Source organism: Xyrauchen texanus, chromosome 4, assembly GCF_025860055.1.
Source record: "Xyrauchen texanus isolate HMW12.3.18 chromosome 4, RBS_HiC_50CHRs, whole genome shotgun sequence".
NCBI classification, from domain to species: domain Eukaryota; kingdom Metazoa; phylum Chordata; class Actinopteri; order Cypriniformes; family Catostomidae; genus Xyrauchen; species Xyrauchen texanus.
Window position 1 is genome coordinate 46,657,454 of NC_068279.1, and position 23,667 is coordinate 46,681,120.

General features: G+C 39.0%; 3 protein-coding genes across 3 annotated transcripts in view; 1 reads left to right on the forward strand and 2 right to left on the reverse strand.

Annotated features, from left to right (window-relative positions):
- Window positions 1-2,788, reverse strand: part of LOC127634235 (taperin-like) — a 36,253-nt gene extending 33,465 nt beyond the window's left edge. Inside the window, exon 1 of the mRNA XM_052113688.1 lies at window positions 733-2,788. Coding sequence (XP_051969648.1) covers window positions 733-2,697 — 1,965 coding nt within the window. The 5' untranslated portion in view covers window positions 2,698-2,788. The remainder of the gene's footprint in view (window positions 1-732) is intronic.
- Window positions 2,789-8,808: 6,020 nt separating this feature from the next.
- Window positions 8,809-10,314, reverse strand: LOC127643100 (transmembrane protein 203-like). Its single transcript, XM_052125670.1, has 2 exons — window positions 10,171-10,314; window positions 8,809-9,767 (listed from the first exon to the last, which is right to left on the reverse strand). The coding sequence occupies exon 2, from the start codon at window positions 9,537-9,539 to the stop codon at window positions 9,129-9,131; it is 411 nt and encodes a 136-aa protein (XP_051981630.1). The 5' UTR covers window positions 9,540-9,767; window positions 10,171-10,314; the 3' UTR covers window positions 8,809-9,128.
- A 989-nt stretch (window positions 10,315-11,303) lies between these two features.
- The window catches only part of LOC127639669 (delta-aminolevulinic acid dehydratase-like), a 29,607-nt gene continuing 17,243 nt past the window's right edge, over window positions 11,304-23,667 (forward strand). The window contains exon 1 of the mRNA XM_052121806.1: window positions 11,304-11,404. The gene's annotated coding sequence lies outside the window, so the exon portion shown is untranslated. The remainder of the gene's footprint in view (window positions 11,405-23,667) is intronic.

Genomic DNA, 23,667 nt, shown 5'->3' on the forward strand with positions numbered 1-23,667 from the left:
AGTGATTTAATAGGTGTGGGTGAGAAACAGATCAATATTTAAGTATTTTTTTATTCTACATTCTTCTTTTGTTTTTTGCCAATTCGCATTATTCGTGCATAACACCACCTACTAGTCGGGGCTGGTCAAAGTTAGAGAATTATAGTAATAAAGGACTTAAATATGTATCTGTTCGGCACCCACAAGTATCATATCACTTCTAAAGACATGGATTAAACCACTGGGGTTGTATGGATGACTTTTTTGCTGCCTTTATGTGCTTTTTGGAGCTTCAAAGTTCTGGTCACCATTCACTTGCATTTATGGACCTACAGAGCTGAAATATTCTTCTAAAGATCGTCATTTGTGTTCTGCAGAAGTAAGAAAGTCATACACACCTTGGATGGCATGAGGATGAGTAAATTAGGAGAATTTTCATTTTTGAGAGAACTATCCCTTTAAAGACAATAGAGTCATGTGTAAAGAAATAGTTTGGATTCAATACAAGTTAAGCTCAATTAACATTTGAGGCATAATGTTATTTTCTACAACAACAACAAAAAAGACTTGTCCCTCGTGTCTTTAAAAAAGAAAGCAGAAATTGTGGTTACAGTAAGGCACTTACAATGAAAGTGATGTGGGCCAGTACATAAATGATAAAATTACTAAGTTATGTATTCCTTCATATAGTAAATAAGCCCTGCAGAACACAGCTTTAAATCTACCTTAATATTATGCTAGGACTATTTTTACCTTTTTTCCTGCTGAACCAGTCTTGGAGAGGCAGGATCGCCCAAGTGAAAGGTAACCCCCAATGACCTCGATCTCCTCTGCAGCAGGGTAGCGCTTTTTGAGCAGGGTGCCCAGTTGGGCGTAGGGGGCCTGTGAGGCAGGTGGCGTGCTCTGAGAGTCAGTGATGGGCTCCTCAACGGGGCCGGATGGGGCCTCGGGCCTCCTTTTCGGAACGATTGTAAACGTATTCCCTTTGCGGCTCTGCACTGCAGGGCTTGGGACAGGCGCCTCCACCACTACGTCATCAATGTTAGTGATGGGCAGCTTATCAACAGGAGGTTCCTCTGGAGGTAGGGCCAATTTGGTGAGCGAGCCAGTTGAGGGGGTTGAAGCTGGGACGGGTGAGCTGGATGTGATCCGCGGAGACTCCGTTTTGGCTTCTACAGTCAACTTTTCTGTAAGCTTTGGGGTGGGGGGCGATAATGGAGCGGGCGAGGGAGTTGGCACTGCAGGCTCTGGAGCTGCCACACCCACTGGCTGTCGTGGGGATGGAGGCGACAGGACTGGGCTGGAGGGCGCTGTGCTGCCAGGGGACGAGATGGCCGCACGACTCTTGGGAATGACGGTGAAGGAATTGCGAGACTGGAGGCGCAAGTTGGCGAGGGCGCGGGCCTGTACGTCGCCAGCAGGAAGGAGAGAAAGATCCGGGCGAGGGGAGGGACGGATCTCAAAGCTGGGCGATAATGGGGGTGACGTGGAGCTGGGCGTACAATCGGCACGGGCACGGTGGCTCTCCGGAGAGCATGGCACCTTGGCTTTGGAGGCCCCATCTGTGCTGTCCCAGTCTCTTTCTCTAACAGGCTTGGATGGTAACCTCTCGGTGTCCTCCTTGGGGCGCACGGTCACACTCCGTCCCCCGCTACCCTCAAAACGCCTACGTGCAGAAGACACTAACTGAGGGGACCCAGAAACAGGTGTACTGCTTCCTGAGTCACTAGGAGAGGCATGATGACTGGAAGACTGGTTGTTGTGGAAGACTTTGCTGTGTGGAATACGGATAGGAGATCCAACTTTTGGCACCACATCTGGCTGAGGTTTGGGTCGGGAGCTTGGCCGGACAGGACTAGAATCCAAGTCCAGGAGGTTTTCAGTGCTGTGTGACTTGGGTTGCAACTTCCCATAATTCCTGTCAAATTTCTGGAGCATGCGACTCACCCTACCTTGCCCCTCGACTGGGGCGGAATCCGGCCGTCCCAAAGTGCTGAGGTTCTCCTCGCTTTTACTGAGAGCGGTGTCATAAATAACCACTTCCTTTGCGCGTATCTCGGTAACCGGACTACCTCTCCGGTCTAGCAGATCATTGAGAGAGCTGTATCCGCTCACCGTGCCGTTCTGCTGCAGTTTCGATCCATGCATCAAACTACAATCTTCCGAAAAGTAATCCGGGTCGGATTCAATGATGATGATATTATCAGCGCGTATAGTCCGTATCCCGGGAACGCTCCCGTATAACTCCAGAATGTGCTGAACGGGACGAGCAGCGTTGTCTCGGCTCTGGCGCTTCCTGCGTTCTTTCTCAAACTTAATAAACGGGTTTTCCTGCAGCGGACCCAAGCTCTCTTGCAGCACCAGACTCTCCTGCGCTCTAACCGTTCTCTCCTCCGGCTCGCTCGGCTCCGCGAACTGCCAGTGCTCTTTTGTTTTCACCGGTGACAGATCCGGGCTTTTGGTCGCGCGTTTGCCACCAAAATTCTGGCTGGCGGGCGTAATGTTGTAGTTCCTGCCGGAATGTGCGCTGGTAACATCATCCTTGCTTTTGCTGCTCACTACCTCGCTGTTAAGTCGAGATGCGACGGACTCGGCACCTGCCCCGTATCCGCCGCCCTTCGCCTTCCTCCGTTCAAGGATCTCGCGCTTCCAGGCCGGCATCCTCGGGCTCTCCTGCCCGGGCTCTTGGCCAAGAACGCGGAGATCCCCGCCCGACATTGTGGGGAAAACGGGGTTTGCGGGAATATGTTTAAAACCGAATAATATCTCGCCGTACCTGCAGCGCCTCTTCTTATCCGTGCGTGTTCATCATTGCGGCTGCAACAATGTATCATGCATGATGATGATGCCCGTCTGCTAACACCGCCCCGCCCTCCGCCCGTGACGTCACTCTTCCATCTCACGGAAGACACCTCATTTGGTCATTTTGACTTGAGGCACACCTTTTGTTTTAGCATATGACACCGCCCACCTGTCAGTCAAAGATAGCGAGCCCGCCCCTTCCACATCCTTTTGACCCTTTCAGCATGAATTCAGAATGGTTGATTTTATGAATGGGCAAAACGTCGCAAGCTGCTTGGAGCAAAACAAAACAGAAGGGCTCCGCTCATGCAGTAAAATATTCTAATCTGATAGATATTGATACATTGATTTGATAAAAAGAAAATTACTAAAAAAATGTAATGAACTAAAATTAATAAATCAATAGATTTAAAATAGTATAAATATCTAATGTATGTCTCATATGTGTGTAAAAATGAATAAAAATAAATATAGTAGGCCTAGTACTGTTATAAATAGGAAGGGGACCAACAGTTCTCTATTTGGTCCATAGTGGGATGAAATTAACAAACAAACAAATAAATAAATAAATAAATAACCTATTGAGAAAAGAAGTGTAATGTCACTAGGGGTTGACGGGTGCAATACATTCCATTTATTATCCAGTTTTAATCCGATTATTTATTTAACTTTTAAGTAAAGATTAGATTTGTATCCAAAAATTTAATTATATATATATATATATTAGCATATGACACCGACCACATTTTGATAATTAACTAGTTTCAAATATTATATGTTAGTAAAAAAAAAAAAAAAGTCACAGTGGGGTCAATTATTTGAAAATGTATAATAATAATTATTATTATAATACTGTGCAAAAGTCTTACAAAGCACAAAATATGTTTTACCAAAGCATTTGTCAATAGGATGTTATTTACATCTTCACCTTTAGAGTGTCAATAGGAAATATAGAGAATAGAAGATCAGGGAGCCCTGCAGCAGATGTCATGGCCCCACTGAGATTACATGAAGAGACAGAAGCAATTGAGACAGCCGTACTAAAGACAAAATGCAGTCTTTTAAAGACTATTACTTCTTCAGTTATTATACGAACTGATGCTGTTGTTCAAACATGTGCATTTACACTGCATCCCCAATTATTAGTCAAGTGAGTATTCTAATCTTATCAATATTTAAGTGCACATTTTCCAACTCTAAACTATATAAACTTGAATGTTTATTAGATTCAATAATTTTCAGGTGACATGTTTTTGTGTAATGAGTGAGGGTGTGGTGAAAATGACTAACACCTTATATCAAGGTGTGCATGATTATTAGGCAGCTTCATTACCTTGTAAAATGGGCCAAAAAAAGTGATTTAACTGACACTGAAAAGTCAAATATTGTAAAATGCCTCTCAGACGGATGCAACACTCTTTAAATAGCTAAACTATTGAGGCGTGACCACCAGACATTCAAACGTTTTGTTGTGAATAGTCAACTGGGGCGCAAAAAAACGCATGCAAAAGACTTGAGAAGAATTATACGTGAAGCTACCAGGAACCCATAATCCTCCAATGTTACCATATTCCAGAACTGCAACCTACCTGGAGTGTCCAGAAGTACAGGGTGTCAAGTGCTCAGAGACATGGCCAAGGTCAAGATGGCTGAAACACGACCACCACTGAATATATTCGCAAGTTGAAGCGTCAAGATTGGGCAAAGAAATACATGAAGACAGATTTTTCAAAGGTTTTCTAAACAGATGAAATGAGAGACTCTTGATGGACCAGATGGATGGGCCCGTGGCTGGATCACTAATGGACACAGGGCACGTCATTGAGTCAGGTGCCAGCAAGGTGGAGGAGGGGTACTGGTATGGGCTGCTATTATTAAGGATGAGGTAGTTGGACCTTTTCGAGTTGAAGATGGACAAACTCAACTCTCAAACCTACTGCTAGAAAGTGCTTTCTTCAAGCAGTGGTACAGGAAGAAGTCCTCAGCATTCAAGAAGGCTGTGATCTTTATGCAGGACAATGATCCATCACATGCATCCAAGTACTCCACTGCCTGGCTAGCCAGCAAGGGCCTCAAAGATGCCCAAATAATGACTTGGCCCCCTTCCTCACCTGACTTAAATCCTACTGCGAAATTGTGGGCCCTTCTCAAACGTGAGATTTATAGTGAGGGAAGACAATCCACCTCTTTGAACAGCATTTGGGAGGCTGTGGAATGTTGATCGTGAACAGATCAAGAAACTGACAGACTGGATGGAAGGCTCATGGCAGTTATTGAAAAGAAAGGTGGCTATATTGGTCACTGAATATTTTTGAAAGGCCAAAAATGAATTTAATTGTAATTTTGTGTAACTTATTTGTTGCACCTATTCTAAAAATTGAGAATAAATAAATTGAGTTGGGAGAAATTCTTTGTAATTTAGTTGCCTAATAATTGTGCACACTTATATATTCCCCTGACAAAGACAAAACTCACTTTTACTTTGTTAAACATTCAGGTTTGAGGTTCAATAACATTTTGGATTGACTGAGGCATTGTGTTTGTTCAACAATAAAATGAATCCTGAGGAATACAATTTGCCTAAAATTTGGACATGCAGTGTATATACAGGGGCTTCAGATAATTTCACCCCAAACATCAGAATGCATAACACTTTGAACCTTGAGGCAGATGGGCTACAACAGCAGAAGACCATATCGGGTTCCACTTCTGTCAGCCAAGAACAGAAAGCTGAGGCTGCAGTGAGCACAGGCTCACCTGAAACTGTAAAAAGACAAAAAAAGACAGTTAAAGAATGGAAAAACAAAGCCTGGTCTGATGAATCTCGATTTCTGCTGAGGTCTAGTACACGGGGTTAGTCCCGCTGCAGCCTCAGCTTTCTGTTCTTGGCTGCCTCAAGGTTCGGAGTATTGTGCATTCTGAGATGCTCTTCTGCCTGCATTTCTATCCGCAGTACTGCCACTTACTGGATGTTTTTGGCACAATTCTGAGTAAATTCTAGAGACTGTTGTGTGTGAAAATCCCAGGAAATCAGCAGTTACAGAAATACTCAAACCAGCCCGCCTGGCACCAAAAATCCTGCCATGATCTAAATCACTGAGATCAGTGATTTAGATCATGGCAGGATCTAAATCACTGCCATGTTATTTAGCCTTTTATATAAAAATAAAAGGCTAAATAAATACTAAAGTTGGGTACTAAATGTGTGTGTGCCCCCCCCCACACACACACATTTAGTACCCAACGTTAGTATTTATTTAGCCTTTTATTTTTATATACAGTTGAAGTCAGAAGTTTACATACACCTTAGCTAAATACATTTAAACTCAGTTTTTCACAATTCCTGACATTGTGTGCAAACTTAGAAACCTAGAAAACATTCCCTGTCTTGGGTCAGTTTTACTTTATTTTAAGAATGTTAAATAATACAGAATAATAGTATAGAGAATGATTTATTTCAACTTTTATTTCTTTCATCACATTTCCAGTGGGTCAGAAGTTTACATACAATTTGTTAGTGTTTGGTAGCATTGCCTTAAAATTGTATAACTTGGGTAAAACGTTTTGGGTAGCCTTCCACAAACTTCTCACAATAGGTTGCTTGAATTTTGGCCCATTTCCTCCAGACAGAACTGGTGTAACTGAGTCTGAAAAAATGTTCTATCGGACTGAGGTCAGGGCTTTGTGATGGCCACTCCAATACCTTGACTTTGTTGCCCTTAAGCCATTTTGCACAGCATCGGAGGTATGCTTGGGGTCATTGTCCATTTGGAAGACCCATTTGCGACTGAGCTTTAACTTCATGGTATGTCTTGAGATGTTGCTTCAATATATCCACATAATTTTCCTTCATGATGCCATAAATTTTGTGAAGTGCACCAGTCCCTCCTGCAGCAAAGCACCCCTACAACATGATGCTACCACCCACACACAGTTGGGATGGTGTTCTTCGGCTTGCAAGCCTCACCCTTTTTCCTTCAAACATAACGAAGGTCCTTATGGCCAAACAGTTGAGCAGCCTTTCAGGATTTGTTGATATACGACTCGTTTTACTGTGGATATAGATACTTGTGTACCTGTTTCCTACAGCATCTTCACAAGTAGGGGTGTAACGATCCATTGATCTGGATCGATGCATCAAGCCAATGACCAAAGATCCAATGTTATCGATACAACACGTAAATTTCGATAAAGACATTTTTTTAAGATGTATTTTTATTTTAATACTCTCATATCAGCCACGTCCGTACTCATTTACGTCAGGAGATAAAGCAACCTCATTACATTCGTTTGACTTTATGAGCTCTAAATATGATTTTCATGTGGGACACGGACGTGTGAGGGGTCTTTGAAGCCAAATTGTGCTCTGCTCTCCATGCAGCGTACGCACACGTCAACCGGGCTTCCCACGAAATGCAAGCTCAATTGACAGTGCGAGCACATCAACCGGGCACTCCTTAAAATGTGAGCCCTCATGACAAACACAGAGCAGCTCACATGCATGATTAATTCGGGCTCCATCGATATCGTTGCGCATGCGACCCATATTTTTTTCATGAGAATTTGCTATTTTAAAGTACCATGGAGAAGTTCAACCATGTGAAACATCTTGACAATGCCTATATTCTGAACAGCAATAGAGTGAAAAAGAAACACCTGCTCAGCTCCAGCTATAAGACTTTACATATTACTACCTTTCCTAACATTTATCCCAGTTAAATGTAACAGAATTTTTCATTACAACTGTGGAAGTTGTAGCCAAGAAAGCCAGGGTAGCATGGATAGTTGGAAACAAGTCATGGGTATGGAAGTATTTTTCGAACAAAACTACACTCATCTCTAGGAGACAGAATGCATTTCCTTCCTGAGCGGAATGATGGCTGAGTGGTCCCATGATGTTTCTACTTGCATACTGTTGTTTGTACAGATGAACGTGGTACCTTTGGAAATTGCTCCCAATGATGAACCGGACTTGTGGAGGTCCACAGTTTTTTTTTTTTTTTTAAATTGTCTGATTTCTTTTGATTTTCCCATGATGTCAAGCAAAGAGGCACTGAGTTTGAAGGTAGGCCTTAAAATTCATCCACAGGTACACCTCAAATTCAGTACACCTATCAGATGCTAATTGTCTAAAGGCTTGACATAATTTTCTGGAATTTTCCAAGCTATGTAAACATCTGACATGCTGGAATTGAGATATAGACAATTAAAAATGAAACAATCTGTCTGTAAACAATTATTGGAAAAATTACTCGTGTCATGCACAAAGTAGATGTCCTAAACGACTTGCCAAAACTATAGTTTGCTAAAATTGAATCTGTGGAGTGGTTAAAAAATGACTTTTAATTGACTACTTCCTAAGTGTATGTAAACTTCTGACATCAACTGTATATATGATTAGTTTATGTTGCTTGTTTTATATAGTTTTTAATGAAAAATCTAGGGTCCCGACGCAAATTACTTTAGCATGTGCTATAATCTCTATGTACAATGCATCTTTTTTAGTTTTGTGCTGAAAATGTTTACTGTCCCCCATACAAATAAATAAACCAATAAATAGATGAAGTGCTCGGTGTGACATACATACATATACATATACATATATACGTATATATTTATACATTGCTTTTGCATATAGTGTACAATTGCACGCATGCATATTTTGCACCTCTTTATGTTGTCTTTAGTCCTCTAATAAACATCTATTTAAAGTTGATTTAATTTTTATTTTATTTACTGGAACTTATACCTTTAATCATATATTCTAAGACAATAAACATAATTGCATGATTTCTCTCGAGTGGATATTGTTTGCTGAGACACTGAAGTATTAAATTAAAGTGTTAATTACAGCTGTAGTGCCATCTAGTGATTATTAGACAGTTTATATATGCATTCAATGCAACAACCTTTTTGATATTTTCTCTCTATAAACATTAACTTTTCTGGAAAGCAATAAATAAATTAATTAATAAAAATAAAAAAAGAAACGTCACTTAACAGTACGATCAAATAGAGCTAGCAAATTAATATCTGAATGTTTATGGTTTATTTACAATTGTACAAACAATGATAAAAGGCAATGAGACAGAAAGCAACATTAACAGTATTCAGGGAAAATCCAGACAAAATCCCTCATAGCACTTAAGGACAACAAGAATAATAATCAAAAATTGCACAATACTTGAAGCACTGTATAAGGTACAATGCTGCCACGTTTACATGCTTATGCCAGAAATGTATTTGAATATATTTTCATAAATGTAGTCGCAATGATTCACCCCCCTGGTTTTAGTGACACCAGCAAGGGTCCATTTGATTCAAAGAAGTTCATTGGCTTCTGTTCTTTAATTGACACGGCAAGCACGGATCATGAGCAGCTGCAGGAGGATGAAGAGTGGGGAGACGATTAGACCGAACCAAAGGTCCCGTGCCTGCTCTGCCAGTTTCTGGCATAGCAGCACCTCACACACGAGCTTGAGGCTAAGCACGGTCAGCACCCACAGCAAACGAAGCACTGCCAGCCGCTTCTCTCCTTCCTGGTACAGGCGGATGGATACAATGGCTGTGAAGTAGGTGCTGAGGCCATCAGCAGTGAATAAAGGTGAGAAAACAAGCCACCAGCTCATCTCAAGCTTGTCCACATCCATATGCAGGGCCACCAGCACACTGAAGACCAGCAGTGCGCCCAGGTGGAGGAACAGTTCGAAGGTGGCGAAGCCCAGCCATTGCACCAGCTCTCGCAGAGAAAACAGCATTATTAATAAGTCTTTCAGTGGGGAGACTGAGGGCAAGACACTAGATCAATAGAGTGGAAGTGATTAGATGTATTCAAGTAAGTTCATAGACATTAAAGTTTATGAGGATCCCTCATCTGAAGAGTGGTTCGCTATTTTGGCAGCATTGTGCTCCTTCTGAGATGGACCAGGTCCATCTACTGTCTTCTGGGGCATTTTACAGCTCCGATTAAAGTACTGTTTCCAAACCTGAGTGGAAAAACCAGGATGAAAAAAGGCTTTATTACCAATCAAACAATTAACAACAATGAGTTTCTAATGGGAATGATAACCATATTCATGTACCATGGTAATGACAAAGACTATCATGGTACTACTATGGTAAATATCCAAAACAATGTTACCATACAGTTACATTTTCTGTCAAAACAGATGTGAAAAAAAGAGAAAACGGTCTTTTCAAATCTATTCTCGCCATTAAAGCTTCTGCATGCTATGTATATACGATAATATATTATAATACATTACAGATAAACTCTTTAATCTGAAGAATCGCGAAAGAGAATTTGTACGTTTAACTAAGCGAGCTGTCAGTTAGCATTTGATAACGAGAACTAAATATGCCGATGTTAGATGTAAAGAAAGCTTTTACCTTACAGATTTCGATCGCAGAGATGGTTGCAGACAAATATATAACGATGAGTTACATTCTCAAAAGGCCGGAAATGAATGGGTGGGTTGACAGCGGTGGATATGCAGCTGTATTTGAACACTAGCTAGCTGCCTGAGATGAACTATTTACCTTCCCATTGGAGAAAAGAGAAATATCGCGAGAACTCCATTGAGAGACAAGAGAAATATCGCGAGATCTCCAAAGAGACACAACGCAAGTATCGCGAGAACTCCAATGGGAGACAATAGAAATATTGCGAGAACTCCAATGGGAGACAATAGAAATAGGCTTGTTCGAGATGCCAAACGCTTCGCCTTGAAAGCAGATGAGAGTAGACAGCTGCAGTCAGGGGAGGAGTGAAATAAGTGCTGACAAGTCAGTACTCACTTCTCATAGTGGATCAGACATCTACGAGATCAAAGGCAGATATCGCTGGATTCAATTCATTAATACACTGTTGCTGATAAAGTGAATGTAAAATTGTTATAAATAAATAAATATGATGAAAAAGACACTCAATGTAAATGCTATTTAAATGCTATTATTTCTACCATAGACGTGTATTTTCATCCATTTTTATTGACATGGTCAATATCGACCATTATATCACAATAATAAAAACATGTATTTTAGATATTTCAGAAATATGATAACAATCACATATCCCATACAGGTATCACACTTTCAGAGTGTTGTGAATATTCACACATAATTTATAAACATAAAAACATGATATGACAGTTAAAAAGATTAAACATTAAAATAAAAAAAAGCAAAAGCGTTGGTTGTTTAAGCCAATCAGCATTAAGCTGTGTCGTCAGCAGCTGGTATAATTGGATGGACCAATCACAAACATTTATGATTACTTTGATGAGGATTAAAAAAAATAATTGTATAGACATTACAAGGGCGTGTATTTATTTTTATTTAATATAGGATTCCTTTACAATAGTACATTGGAAAGATTATACTTGTTGGAGCATAACTTTCTTTATTAAGTAAAAAAAGGTCCTGAGATTTGAATGCAGCTCAATGGAGATTCGGCTTTACGAGCCGTCAAGCGCCTGCTGGAGGAAAACAAGCTTGTCACACATTGACAATTGTTTTTAGCCGACAGCATTTGACGCACATGCCGATCAAGAGGTCCAAGGTGATACACTTCAGTTTGCCAGATCTGCGTCAATTCTTCATGTCGGTTGTCACAAAACACGAAGTAAGTGTTTGTCAGTTTTGCACTTTCATATGCTCTCTATAATTTACACAAGATTGCATTATAAATATATTTACAGTGTGCAGTTTTATCGTTGGTTGTGAAGCTTAAAACAACTAGTTCAGTCTTCTCAGACAAGTGTAAATGTCAAAATCTAAAAGGTTTTTAGCCCTAGTGTGTAATGTAAGAGTTCTAGTTTAGCCTTTTTTCTAGTTCTCATAATAATGAAGTAAAACGCTTGTAAAAATGTGTAAATACGTTCCAAAATTATTGTCATTAATATCAAACTTTATGGATACAATTATATATGTATTAATTTAATGTCAATATGCATGATATATTCGATCGTAAATGTTACATGGAACTGTAAGTACAACTATTTTTACCATGGTACATTTAAAAAATCATGGTATTTCTTGGAACCTTTTATTTTAAATTTTATTATACATTTTATACAGATTTTGATTTAATATAGTCCTATTTCAGTTTTATTTTCAAAAGAGACACACCATTGATTTATTGAACATGTTAATGACAGATACGTTTCAGATATATTTCTGCATGCATGCTCCAGTTGTTTGGCTGGAATGTGGCTACTCATTCATTCAGAAGGTTTACTTTATTGAACTAATCAGCCACTTGCTCCCAACCTCTCCGGACATTTCTTAATCAGTCCTTTCATTCAATTGAATTAAATATGAAAAGTAATATATATTTTACCTTTTAAATAATTTTAGTTTATAATAATTAAATACTTGCATCATTATTCATCATTGTTTACTACAGTTAAGCAGATCACTATATGGGATTCTTAGAAAAGCAAATACTATTAGAAAGAGTTAGAAGTGCTTGATTATCGGTTGTTTTGGTATTTTCTAAATCTACACTGCTAAAAAGTGTCTTTTAGAAAATAAGAAAAAATAAATAAAATACATTTTGTGAGGTTTGTGCATCCAAAGTGGAAAAATCTAGCAATGAAACAATGCAAACTACACTTACATTCAAAATACTTTATCTCTATTTACTTTAGGCAAGTCTTAATACCTAATATAATTTTGTTTCTCAAATTTTAAACTTGAAATCTTGTTTTAAGGATGTTTAATAAAATAAAATACACATACATTATATATATATATATATATATATATATATATATATATATATATATATATATACACACACACACACACACACACACACACACATGCGCACACTGGTGACCACAAATTTGGAATAATGTACAGATTTTGCTGTTTCAGAATGAATTTGTTACTTTAATTCACCAAAGTGGCATTCAGCTGATCACAATGTAAAGTCAGGACATCTCTGATGTTAAAAACAACACTATCAATATTTGGAAAAAGTCATTTTTGATCAAATCTAGACCGACCCCATTTCCAGCAGCCATCACTCCAACTCCTTATCCTTGAGTAAACATGATAAAATGCAGTTGAATTTACAGTTGAAAGATATTTGATTCATTAAATGAAGCTTCACATTGTCTTTGTGTTTGTTTTTGAGTTGCCACAGTATGCAATAGACTGGCATGTCTGAAGGTCAATATTTGGTTAAAAATGGCAAAAAATAATCAGCTTTCTCTAGAAACTCATCAGTCAACTGTTGTTTTGAGGAATGAAGTTCTGAAAATTTTTCACATTGTAATTTCACATTATTAATGTCCTGACTATACATTGTGATCAGTTGAATGCCACTTGGTGAATAAAAGTAACAATTGCTTTCCATAAGAGCAAAATCTGTACATTATTCCAAATGATTGTACAATATTTTGGCTGCCAGCGTGTGTATGTATATCACATTGAATTGTGTTATGTTTAACAAAATTTAATTACGTTTTTATCTTATATATATATATATATATGTATGTAGTGCATCCGGATTTACGGAAGTATTCACAGCACTTCACTTTTTCCACATTTTGTTATTTTACAGCCTTATTCCAAAATTGATAAAATTCATTATTTTCCTAAAAATTCTACAAACATACCCCATAATGACAATGTGAAAGAAGTTTGTTTGAAATCTTTGCAAATTTTGCAAATTACAAAACAAAAAAAATCACATGTACATAAGTATTCACAGCCTTTGCTCAATACTTTGTTGAAGCATCTTTGACACCAATTACAGCCTCAAGTGTTTTGAGTATGATGCTACAAGCTTGGCACACCTATTTTTGCGCAGTTTCTCCCATTCTTCTTTGCAGAACCTCTCAAGCTCCATCAGGTTGGATGGGGAGCGCAGCCATTTTCAGATCTCTCCAGAGATGTTCAATTGGGTTCAAGTCTGGGCTCTGGCTGGGCCACTCAAGGACATTCACGGAGTTGTCATGTAGCCACTCCTTTGTTATCTTGGCTGTGTGCTTATGGTCGTTGTCCTGTTGGAAGATGAACCTTCACCCCAGTTTGAGGTCCAGAGCGCTCAGGAGAAGGTTTTCTTCAAGGATGTCTCTGTACATTGCTGCATTCATCTTTCCCTCGATCCTGACTAGAGTCCTTCTGGTGCCTTTTGGCAAACTCTAGGTGGGCTGATTATGTGCCTTTTACTGAGGAGTGGCTTCCGTCTGGCCACTCTACCATACAGGCCTGATTGGTGGAGTGCTGCAGAGATGGTTGTTCTCCTCTCTCCACAGAGAAATGCTGGAGCTCTGTCAGAGTGATCATCGGGTCCTTGGTCACTTCCCTGACTAAGGCCCTTCTCCCCGATCGCTCAATTTGTCTGTGCGGCCAGCTCTAGGAAGAGTCCTGGTGGTTCCAAACTTCTTCCATTTACAGATGATGGAGGCCACTGTGCTCATTGGGACCTTCGATGCTGCAGAAATGTTTCTGTACCCTTCCCCAGATCTCTGCCTTGATACAATCCTGTCTCGGTGGTCTACAGACAATTCCTTGGACTTCATGGCTTGGTTTGTGCTCTGAAATGCACTTCTTCTTCTTCTTCTTTTGTTTATTGGCGCGTTGCATTCTTAGTGCATATCGCCACCTACCTTTGCTGTTATGCAGTCATGATTTCTTTTAATCAGGTTTTCCTTATTATTATTATTATTTCCTTTAATTCTTTCTCACATAATCATCCTTATTTATTTGATGCTCCATCTCATTCCATCTCCCATAGTCCGCTTGGCGCTGCGTGTTCAGCTCCTCCAAACTGGACTATAAAATCTGGGACAAAACAGACCATCCTTATTCTAAACTAAATCCTTTCACTTAATCCAGAATTATATATGTATTTCATTAATATTCTATATCCTTCTCTATCCTTATTAAACTCATAACCTAACAAATATGATAAATCCCTATTAACCTTCCCTCTTTCATTTAAATATGATATCAATTCCTTCCTTTCCTCCTCATACCTTTTACAATCATATATCACATGCTCCACTGACTCTTTCTCCCCACAATTCTCACATAAGCCTGACTCATGAACTCCAATTATAAAGAGCGATGCATTCAATCTTGAATGACCAAGTCTCATCCTAGTCATAATGACCTCTTCTTTCCTATTTCTACCATTTATGCTTTTCTTAGTATCTACCATTTTTTAATATTATATAAGTATCGTCCCTTAATATCTGTATTCCACTTTTCCTGCCACTCTTTAATAATATTTTCCTTAATAATAGATTTAACTTCACTTTTACTTAATGGAACATTAAAATCTATTTCTTCCCTTTTTAAAGCATTTTTGCTAACTCATCAGCATACTCATTACCAGCTACTCCTACATGCTGGCACCCAACAGAATCCAACTTCTACTCCTTTCCTTTGTATTCGCCATATTAATGAAAATATTTCAGCACATCAAATCTTCTCTAGAAGTACAATTAGTAAGTAGTGATGTTAAGACAGAAGCAGAATCAGAGCATATCACTATTCTGTCAGGCCTAACCTCCTCTACCCATGTTAGTCCTATTATAATAGCGACCATTTCAACAGTATAAATTGACAATCTAGAAGTTAATCGTATAGATATTGATATTCTGAACTCTGGAATATACACTCCTATTCCTGTAATCCCTGTTCTTGGATCTTTAGATCCATCAGTATAAATGTTCATACTTGCATAAAATCTTTCCTTAATGTACTTATTAACTTGAGACTTAATTATACCCATTTCCTCCCATTCCCATTTCTTATCTAATATTCCTAAATCAATTTTAACCTCAGGAATAATCCAGTTCGGAACCTCTCCCCATACAGGTGACACACTACACTCAATATTTGCAATCTGATATTTCTCTGTTAACTGATTTATCTTCCATCCATATCCTCTCTCAATTCTACTTAAATATTCCCAACAATTATTTAAAACATCTTTAGCTATATTTCCTCCAGTGTAACTCATTAAAGATGTCCATAATACCAAAGACAGTTTCTCTCTCCTTAAATTCAATGGCATTTCATTCGGCTTCTACTAATAATGCATTGACTGGAGTAGTTTTAATTGCTCCTAAACATATTCTAAGGGCTCTATATTGAATTCTATCTAGGCTTTTTAAAAGTGATTCTGAAGCTGCCCCATAAATTATGCATCCATAATCAATAGAAGATCTGATCAAGGCTTGATATATTGTTAGCATTGAGTCTCTTTCTGCTCCCCATTCTTTCCCAGCTATTGCCCTCATCACATTTAAAATCCTCCTGCATTTTTTATCAACTTCCTCAATATGTTTTTTCCAAGTGTATCTCCCATCTAACCACATTCCTAAATATTTAAATGTTTTAACTTGTTCTAAAGGTTTCCCATACAATAGTAATTCATTATCCTTAAAATCTTTTTTTCTACTGAATATCATATAACATGATTTACTAGTTGACATTTTAAAACTCCATTCTATACTCCATTCTTCCACCTTTTTAATAGCTGTTTGCATACCTGACATCACTTGTTTGAAATTTCTTCCTCTCTTCCAAATAGCCCCATCATCAGCATACAGTGCACATCCCACACCATATCCTAAATTGTCAAAAATATCATTAATCATGATATTAAAAAGAATTGGACTTACAACACTCCCTTGAGGAATACCATTTTCTGCTTTATAAATTAAAGATTGACACCCTCCCACTTGAACTACAAATGTTCTTTCAAACAGAAATTGAGATAACCAATTATACATATTCCCATCTATTCCTATCCTTGAAGCTTTAATTAACAACCCTTCTCTCCATACCGTGTCATACGCTTTTTCTATATCAAAATACACTACTGCCATAATCTCTTTCATAGCTATTGTCTTCTCTACTTCATTACTGACCTTGATTAATGCATCCATGGTTGATCTTTTACCTCTAAATCCACATTGATACTTACTTAATTTACCCTTTTCTCTAGATCATATGTTAGTCTATGAACTATAATCTTTTCCATTAATTTACATAAATTTGAAGTCAGAGCAATTGGACGATAACTTCCTGGGTTAGCTGAGATTTTTCCTGGCTTTAAAATTGGAATTACTACAGCTTTCTTCCATATTTTTGGAATAATTCCTTCCATCCATATTTTATTATATAGCTCAAGAATCTTTAATAATATATTATCTGACAGATGCTTTATCATATTATAGCTTACTCTATCAACCCCAGGAGTAGTATTGACACATTTATGTAAAGCTACTTTCAATTCTGTAAGTGAAAACTCTACATCCATACAGCTTTTATTGCTATTTCTTTTCTTCATTATATCAGGATTTTTGTCTAAAATTTCCTTTCTCCTTATCTCATATTCTTCTCCCAAATCTATTCTATGTGCACTTTCTAATACCTTACCTAACATGTTTGCTTTATCTATATCTATTACTGCAACTTTGCCTTCTTCAATTAAAACTGGTATTAGAGTAGACTTCCTTCCTTTCCCACTCATATTCCTTAACATATTCCATATTTTATCCAAAGGAGTATCTTTTCCTATGGTAGAACAAAATTCTCTCCATCCTTCTTTCTTAGCATTCTTAATTATTCTTCTTGTTTTAGCTCTTGCTTTCTTATATTCCAACAAATTACTCATATTCATATTTTCCCTGAGATGTTTAAATGCCTTATTTCTTTCTTTAATTGCATTACTGCACTCTTCCTTCCACCATGGAATATTTTTGTTTTTCTGACCTGTCCTTCTTTGAGGTATATATAATGTTGCAGCTTCCATTATTATATTTGTAATTGAATCACAAAATGTTTCTACTGAATCTTTTACCACTAAATCTTTATTTTCTTCACAATGCTTACTAAAAGAATTCCAATCTGCCTTCTCATACAACCATTTCTTTTGTAGAACACATTCTGGATTATTATCAATATTTATTTTACAAATAATTGGAAAATGATCACTTCCAATTGTGTTCTCGCTATTTACTTTCCACTCACATAGGTCAGCCATACCATTTGATATTAGTGTTAGATCTATACTTGAAACCGTATTTTCTGCTACATTATACCTAGTACCTTCTCCTGTATTTAAACATACTAGTGATCTGTCATCCATGAGCTGTTCTATTACTTCCCCATTATAATCTATATTTGAGCTCCCCATAGACAATTATGAGCATTGAAATCACCACACCATAATTCCTTTGTCTCTTTCTTAATCTTATCAAACAACTTAATAGAAATCTTCTTACATGGATTATAAAAATTATATATTACAACTGATTCTTCTCTAAAATATATTTCAACCACAACACATTCCATATCCTTGACCTCACTTAATTCCCTATAAATAGTTCCTTCTTTTATAAATGTTACCACCCCTCCCCCTTGTTTCCCAACTCTATCCTTTCGAACAGACTTATATCCTGGTAGTACAAATTTGTAGCGAATCAGCTCTATATTCTTCCACCGTTAGGTAGTGAATCAGTTCTATGAAATATTAATAATCAATCATAACTTGTTATAATCAATTATGAATATTTGGATCAGTTAATCGGGTTAACTTGATGTAGCTACATTAACATTACAACCAAATACTCGGTTCATCCCGTGAACACTCAATATTGGTTATTAATTAATTAATTAATTAATAGAAAGGTACATTTCGGGGCATGGGAAATGTCTTTCTTACTAAGTATTAAGAGCAAGTAGTCAAAATCTATGATTAGTGACTTTAGATATGAGCTTGAGACACAGACAACTTTACATGTGACATGAACAAGACTTTATTAACTAGACTAAACATTTAAACTACTCTAACATACATATACATACATTCATACAGTTTACCAAGGGAAAGAGGGCTGAAGCAGAATACAGGAAGGCAAGAAGTTATAGCATTGTTTGAAGTTCAGCAGATCAACAGCCTGAGCAAACCATCATATTAGTTCTGACACACCCTTTTTAGAAAGGGGTTAAGGATACTTAATGTATCAAATAATGAGACTAAGTTTGATACTTGCATGTCCCATTTGAAATAAACTGTCCTGATGCAATTTGTTGAGGCTTTCAGTTGATCTTTGATGATGTTGTCTTGATGAGAGAGAACCAGTGAGAGTCAGAGGATCTTGGTGAATGGGCAGTCGAGGCCGTAGCCTGGCACATGCTTGGGAGTCCTTGGGGCCTTTAGTTTGGCATCATTCAGCGAGAGAGTGAGAGAGCACAAGGCTCAGAGAGCAAGAGAGGCTAAGAGCAGCGAAGAGGATAAGAGTTGGTAAGATAAGAGGATGAGAGGAAGTGGGCGCAGCAATTTTATACCCTCGGGAAACAGGTCCCACCTCTCATTGGCTCGACCAATGAGAAGGGTTTGGGTTCCAGGCGGGAATTTGGTTTATTGCTCTTTGTTGTAAAATTGCCCATTGCATGTGCAAGAAAGAAAATAGGAAATATACTTTTAATACTAATATGTTGTTGTTATCGACATATCATGTACACAGTCATTTCGATCTTCAAAATACCAAGTTATAGAGACCAAATATGCCACACATATGATTTTGGTTAACCATAGTATGCAAAGTCTGAAACATTAACCCATTAGTTTGCAAGAAAACATAGATCAAGCACATTTAAGGGAAAATGTGAGATGGCACACTAGATATATGTCAATATTTATCACATGGATATATAGAATATATATATAGGATTAACAGGGTTCATTTCTCTTTCTCAGTAAGAGAATGAAGGGAGGGTCAGCACTTCTCTGAACATTCCTTTGGAGGTCGTAAAGGCCTCCATTACTCTGGGCAGGAGAATGATTCCTTTGTTCCGTCACGGCTCATTTGCATGTTTCTGGCTGGGTTTATGACGGTAAGAGATTTTGGGCTGAATGACTCAAAAGATGGCAAAACATAACGTAATATCATTCTACTGAAGATCTTATATTCGAATTTAGCTAGGCCAAATCGTAAGGTTTAATTTGATACCAAGAAAAGTATATTTAGTACACTTAGAAAGGGAATATACACTGAGGCTATTAAATATGAGGCCTCAGAGTTTAAAACACACACGAAACAGTTCTAACGAGTTTGATATACCTCAGAAATACACAACATACAGGGATTACACGTATTTCATTAGCAATATGCAGTTCTGTGTTTAACTGGAAAACACACACACACACACACATTTTTACGTTCAAAGTTTCCCCTTCCTGTCCACATGATAAGCACGTGGTGAGCATGCGGATGTCACATGCGGTTCTCTGTCAATAGTTCATTGTCTCTTTGTCAATACATTTATTGTGCTTGTGGAGGCTGGTTGGCGCTATTTCAGTAATTAGGGGGTTTTAACAGTAAGTTCTTGTTTGTTCGGGAATCTGTTAAGGCACTGATCCTCCGCCATACCTTACAGTCCCCTTTTTCGCCAGGTGGTGTCCCTGTTGGAGACATCATCGGACGACAATCATCACAATGGCGGATGGCAGGTGAATCATGAGGGTTTTGTAGCAGGTAGTTGTTCCACGGTGGGTGATGTAGACAGTAGCCACATCCAGGTCTCTGCAGCAGGTGCAGAGGCAGCAGGTGCCTTGACAGTGTGTCACCTGTCATTATGAAGTCAGTTCGTTTGAGGCAGGTGCTTGTTTGTGGCTGCAGGGAGTGGTTATGGGCATTGTGTAGTGTGGAGCGAGTTTCAGACTGACCTAGTACTGGTAGCAAAAGGGCAGCAGGTGGCCGTTCAGCCCTTGGTTCGGCACCCAGTCACCAGGTGTCTGAAGTCTGCAGTGTTACTCTGCTCTGGCAGCAGTGCTGACTTGAGCTTGCCTGAGTGGTGTTGGGCAAGAGTCAGAGGTTTGTTCTTCCCAGTACTCCTCAGGGGAGTTCTGTTCCAGGAGCTCTTTTGCTAGTGCTAGCAGCTCTTGTAACTCAGTAACAGGCGTTTCTAGCTGTCTTTGTGCAGCCTCTGTTCGGCACCTGTTTGAAAGGTGTACAGGAGGATGTTGTTGTAGACTGCTGTGGGACGTCCTGTGGTGTTTGCTGGGTGAGGCCTTGTGTTTGTTAAAGGCCTTCTGTGTCAGGTCACGCAGTTGTTGGATAGGCATTGTGTGGGGGCAGGCCATAATGCCTAAATGGTGACTTACCATAGGATGGAGGTTTCGGAGGAAAAGGCTCTTGAAGCTGGCGTCCTCCTCCATCCCAGGTATGTTGCGAGCTCGAAGTAAGCTCGTCTGAGTCTGTGGTAGTAAACATAGGGAGTTTCATGCTGACCCTGTTTGGTGTCTAGGGCAGCGATCAGTCCGTTTTTAGACTCTGAGAATTCCCTTATGATGGCTTGTTTCAGCTGCTGGTAGTTAGACTGGATGTTTTCTGGCTGTCGAGCCAGAAAGCGTCGCAACTCTGGGCTGGACGTGATCCAGATCAGATGGAGTCTATCTTGATGGTTCACACTCATCAAAGACTGCAGGTGAAAGTCAATGTCTCGCAGGTAAGCGTGGACGTCGTGGTCTCCTGCAAGCTCTGGTGTAAATGCAGGGATATGTCTGGCCATTCGGTTGAGGTCTTTGAGTGTCGCTACACGTGTCGTTTCAAGATTCGTCTGAATCAATCCTTTTCCTTCCGCGGCTGCAGAAGCTTTAAGGAAACTGTCCGATGACGTGTTAAGCAGAGGGGTTTGTCTCCCCCTTTGTAAATCTGTGCTTGGCTGGGGAGGTTTCTCTGCTGATTGCAAGTGGGGAGTGAGATGTCTCTCCTGCTGTGGTTCCTTTTGCAGCAGGTAAGAGTGTCTCAGTTCTCGTTGGACCATGTCAAGTTCATCTTTGGTGTTGTCCAGCTGCTGAGTCAGCACTTTAACTTCAGCTCTGGACACATTCAGTTGACCTTCACAGGCCATGATTCTGGCATCTTTGTCCAAGAGTTCAGAATTTGCTGTTTTTAACAGTGAATCTTTGTGAAAAAGTACCTTTTCCAGGTGCTCTCTGCCTGTCTTTTCCAACTGCTCTTGTTGTTTAGCAGCTGTCAGAGCCGTTTGAAGTCTGTGGATTACCTCCTGTGACTCCCTTCTGCCAGGGTCCTTGTGTCTGTCCTGAGCCTCCATCTCTAGCTGGTCTATGCGGTTTTTAGCATGTGTCAGCTCCGTTTGGGACTCAGTGATCTGGCGTTTGAGGTTGTTTACCTCCTGTTTCAAACCTGTGAGGTTGTGGGCCAGGACGATAACCTCAGTCAGATATTTGTGCTCATACCTCTGGTTTGAGTTGTCTGTCATTAGTTCTTTTCCCTCGTTTTCCAGTTGCTTTTTGTTCTGTTGCTGAAGGTCGTCAGCAGCCATGGATAAAAGGGTGTTCCTCAAAACACCTAGCCAGTCCTTTTGGCCTGCCATCTGGGCAGTTAGGCTAAGCATCTGCAACATTTTGGCACACTTCTGGTGAGAGTAAGGGCAAGAGACTAATGCAAGATCAAACAGAATTTGGAGCTAAAGGCAAAGTGAGACAGCAAGGTGTATAATGTACAGCTAGGTTTTGCTAGGTGTGGTTAACAATTGAAATGTGTTCCTGATTATTACTATCTTAGCTGCAAATAGCAGGGTGCTCAGATTTGTGTGGATCTGAGTGGCTTTGCTAAAAGAGCGTAAGCCTAGATTTAATAAATGACTTAAGATGTTTCTTTGGGTCAAATTATTTATCAGCACTTACTGATAGCATACAACAGGCTTGATCTTTGAACACATGAAGAAGAGAAAGAAAGAGGAAGAAAAGAGCTTTCCTATTAGATTGTGTCTATTAGTGGTGCTCAAAATTATGCCGTAGAAATCGTCTAGATTACTAGTGTAGCTGGCTCATAAAATTTAAGCAACTTGTTGCAAATAAACACAAAATCGAGAAGAAAAGTATGTCTAGTTACTTTTGCAGTTTTATGGGGAAATAAAACCACACTAGACCAAGAGGGTTAAATGGGAAAATGAATAGCTGACTTCTATTATTAGTAAAAATAATAAAAAGACTTGAAGAAGTGATTAAACTAGCAGAATAACCTTGTATTGGGAATAATCAATAGCACTTATGATCAACAATTAGATTTGCTTTGGGCATCATTCTATAGTTGGTCACAGCTGTTGCGTGTTCAAGACACACAATGTGTTTGTCCCTCTATAAAGTTTAGTCAACGTGCCATTGAAAGTTCCCAATAACTATAAAAATTATTCTCTATCTAAACAGTTTACATGTAATTAAGTTTTTAGATTTAATTAACAAAGTAACTGCAAATTTAGCTGAACAGCGTTCAGTAAGGGATGCACCTGAAAGGTGCAGGTGAAGTTAGATGAGAAGAATTAAAGTTAAGGAAAGAGAAAGTGAAAATTCAGAAACCAGAAATGGGGTTAAAGGAAAATGGTTTAGATCACTTCACTCTGCATGCACACAAGCTGTAGATAAAGGCTTCATGTAAATTATGCTAGCAGCTAACTGTTGAAGCTATTAGTTAGCTTAGCCTAAGCTAAGGGGCTGCTAAGTTGGGTTAGCTTAGCCACCTAGGCTGGTTTGTTTACAAAATGGCGTCGGAAGGAAACACATGTGCTATCTGGAGTGAGCACTTCCTGTGACAAGTCGTTGTCATGGGAACCAATGCACTTCAGAGTTTCAGTGAGTGAAACACAGTTTTGACCACCAGGAAGCTAAGCCTTTTAGATGCACAGATAAAGTTTAGATGAAGGACATCAATCTAACTATAATTTGTAAGGCCTTTATACTGTGAAAAGGGGAGCATCACCCAAATCTACATTTATATAACTCTGTACTGAGATTTCTTCATCAGAAACAGGTTAAGCAATCAATTCTGGTACAGTTTACATGCCGCTGAGCTGAGATTCCTTCATCAAAACAGACTTACACTTTAA

What these genes read in the sequence shown, in the direction of transcription:
- LOC127643100 (XM_052125670.1), bottom strand. Translation starts at nt 9,539, where the DNA reads ATGCTGTTTTCTCTGCGAGAGCTGGTGCAATGGCTGGGCTTCGCCACC.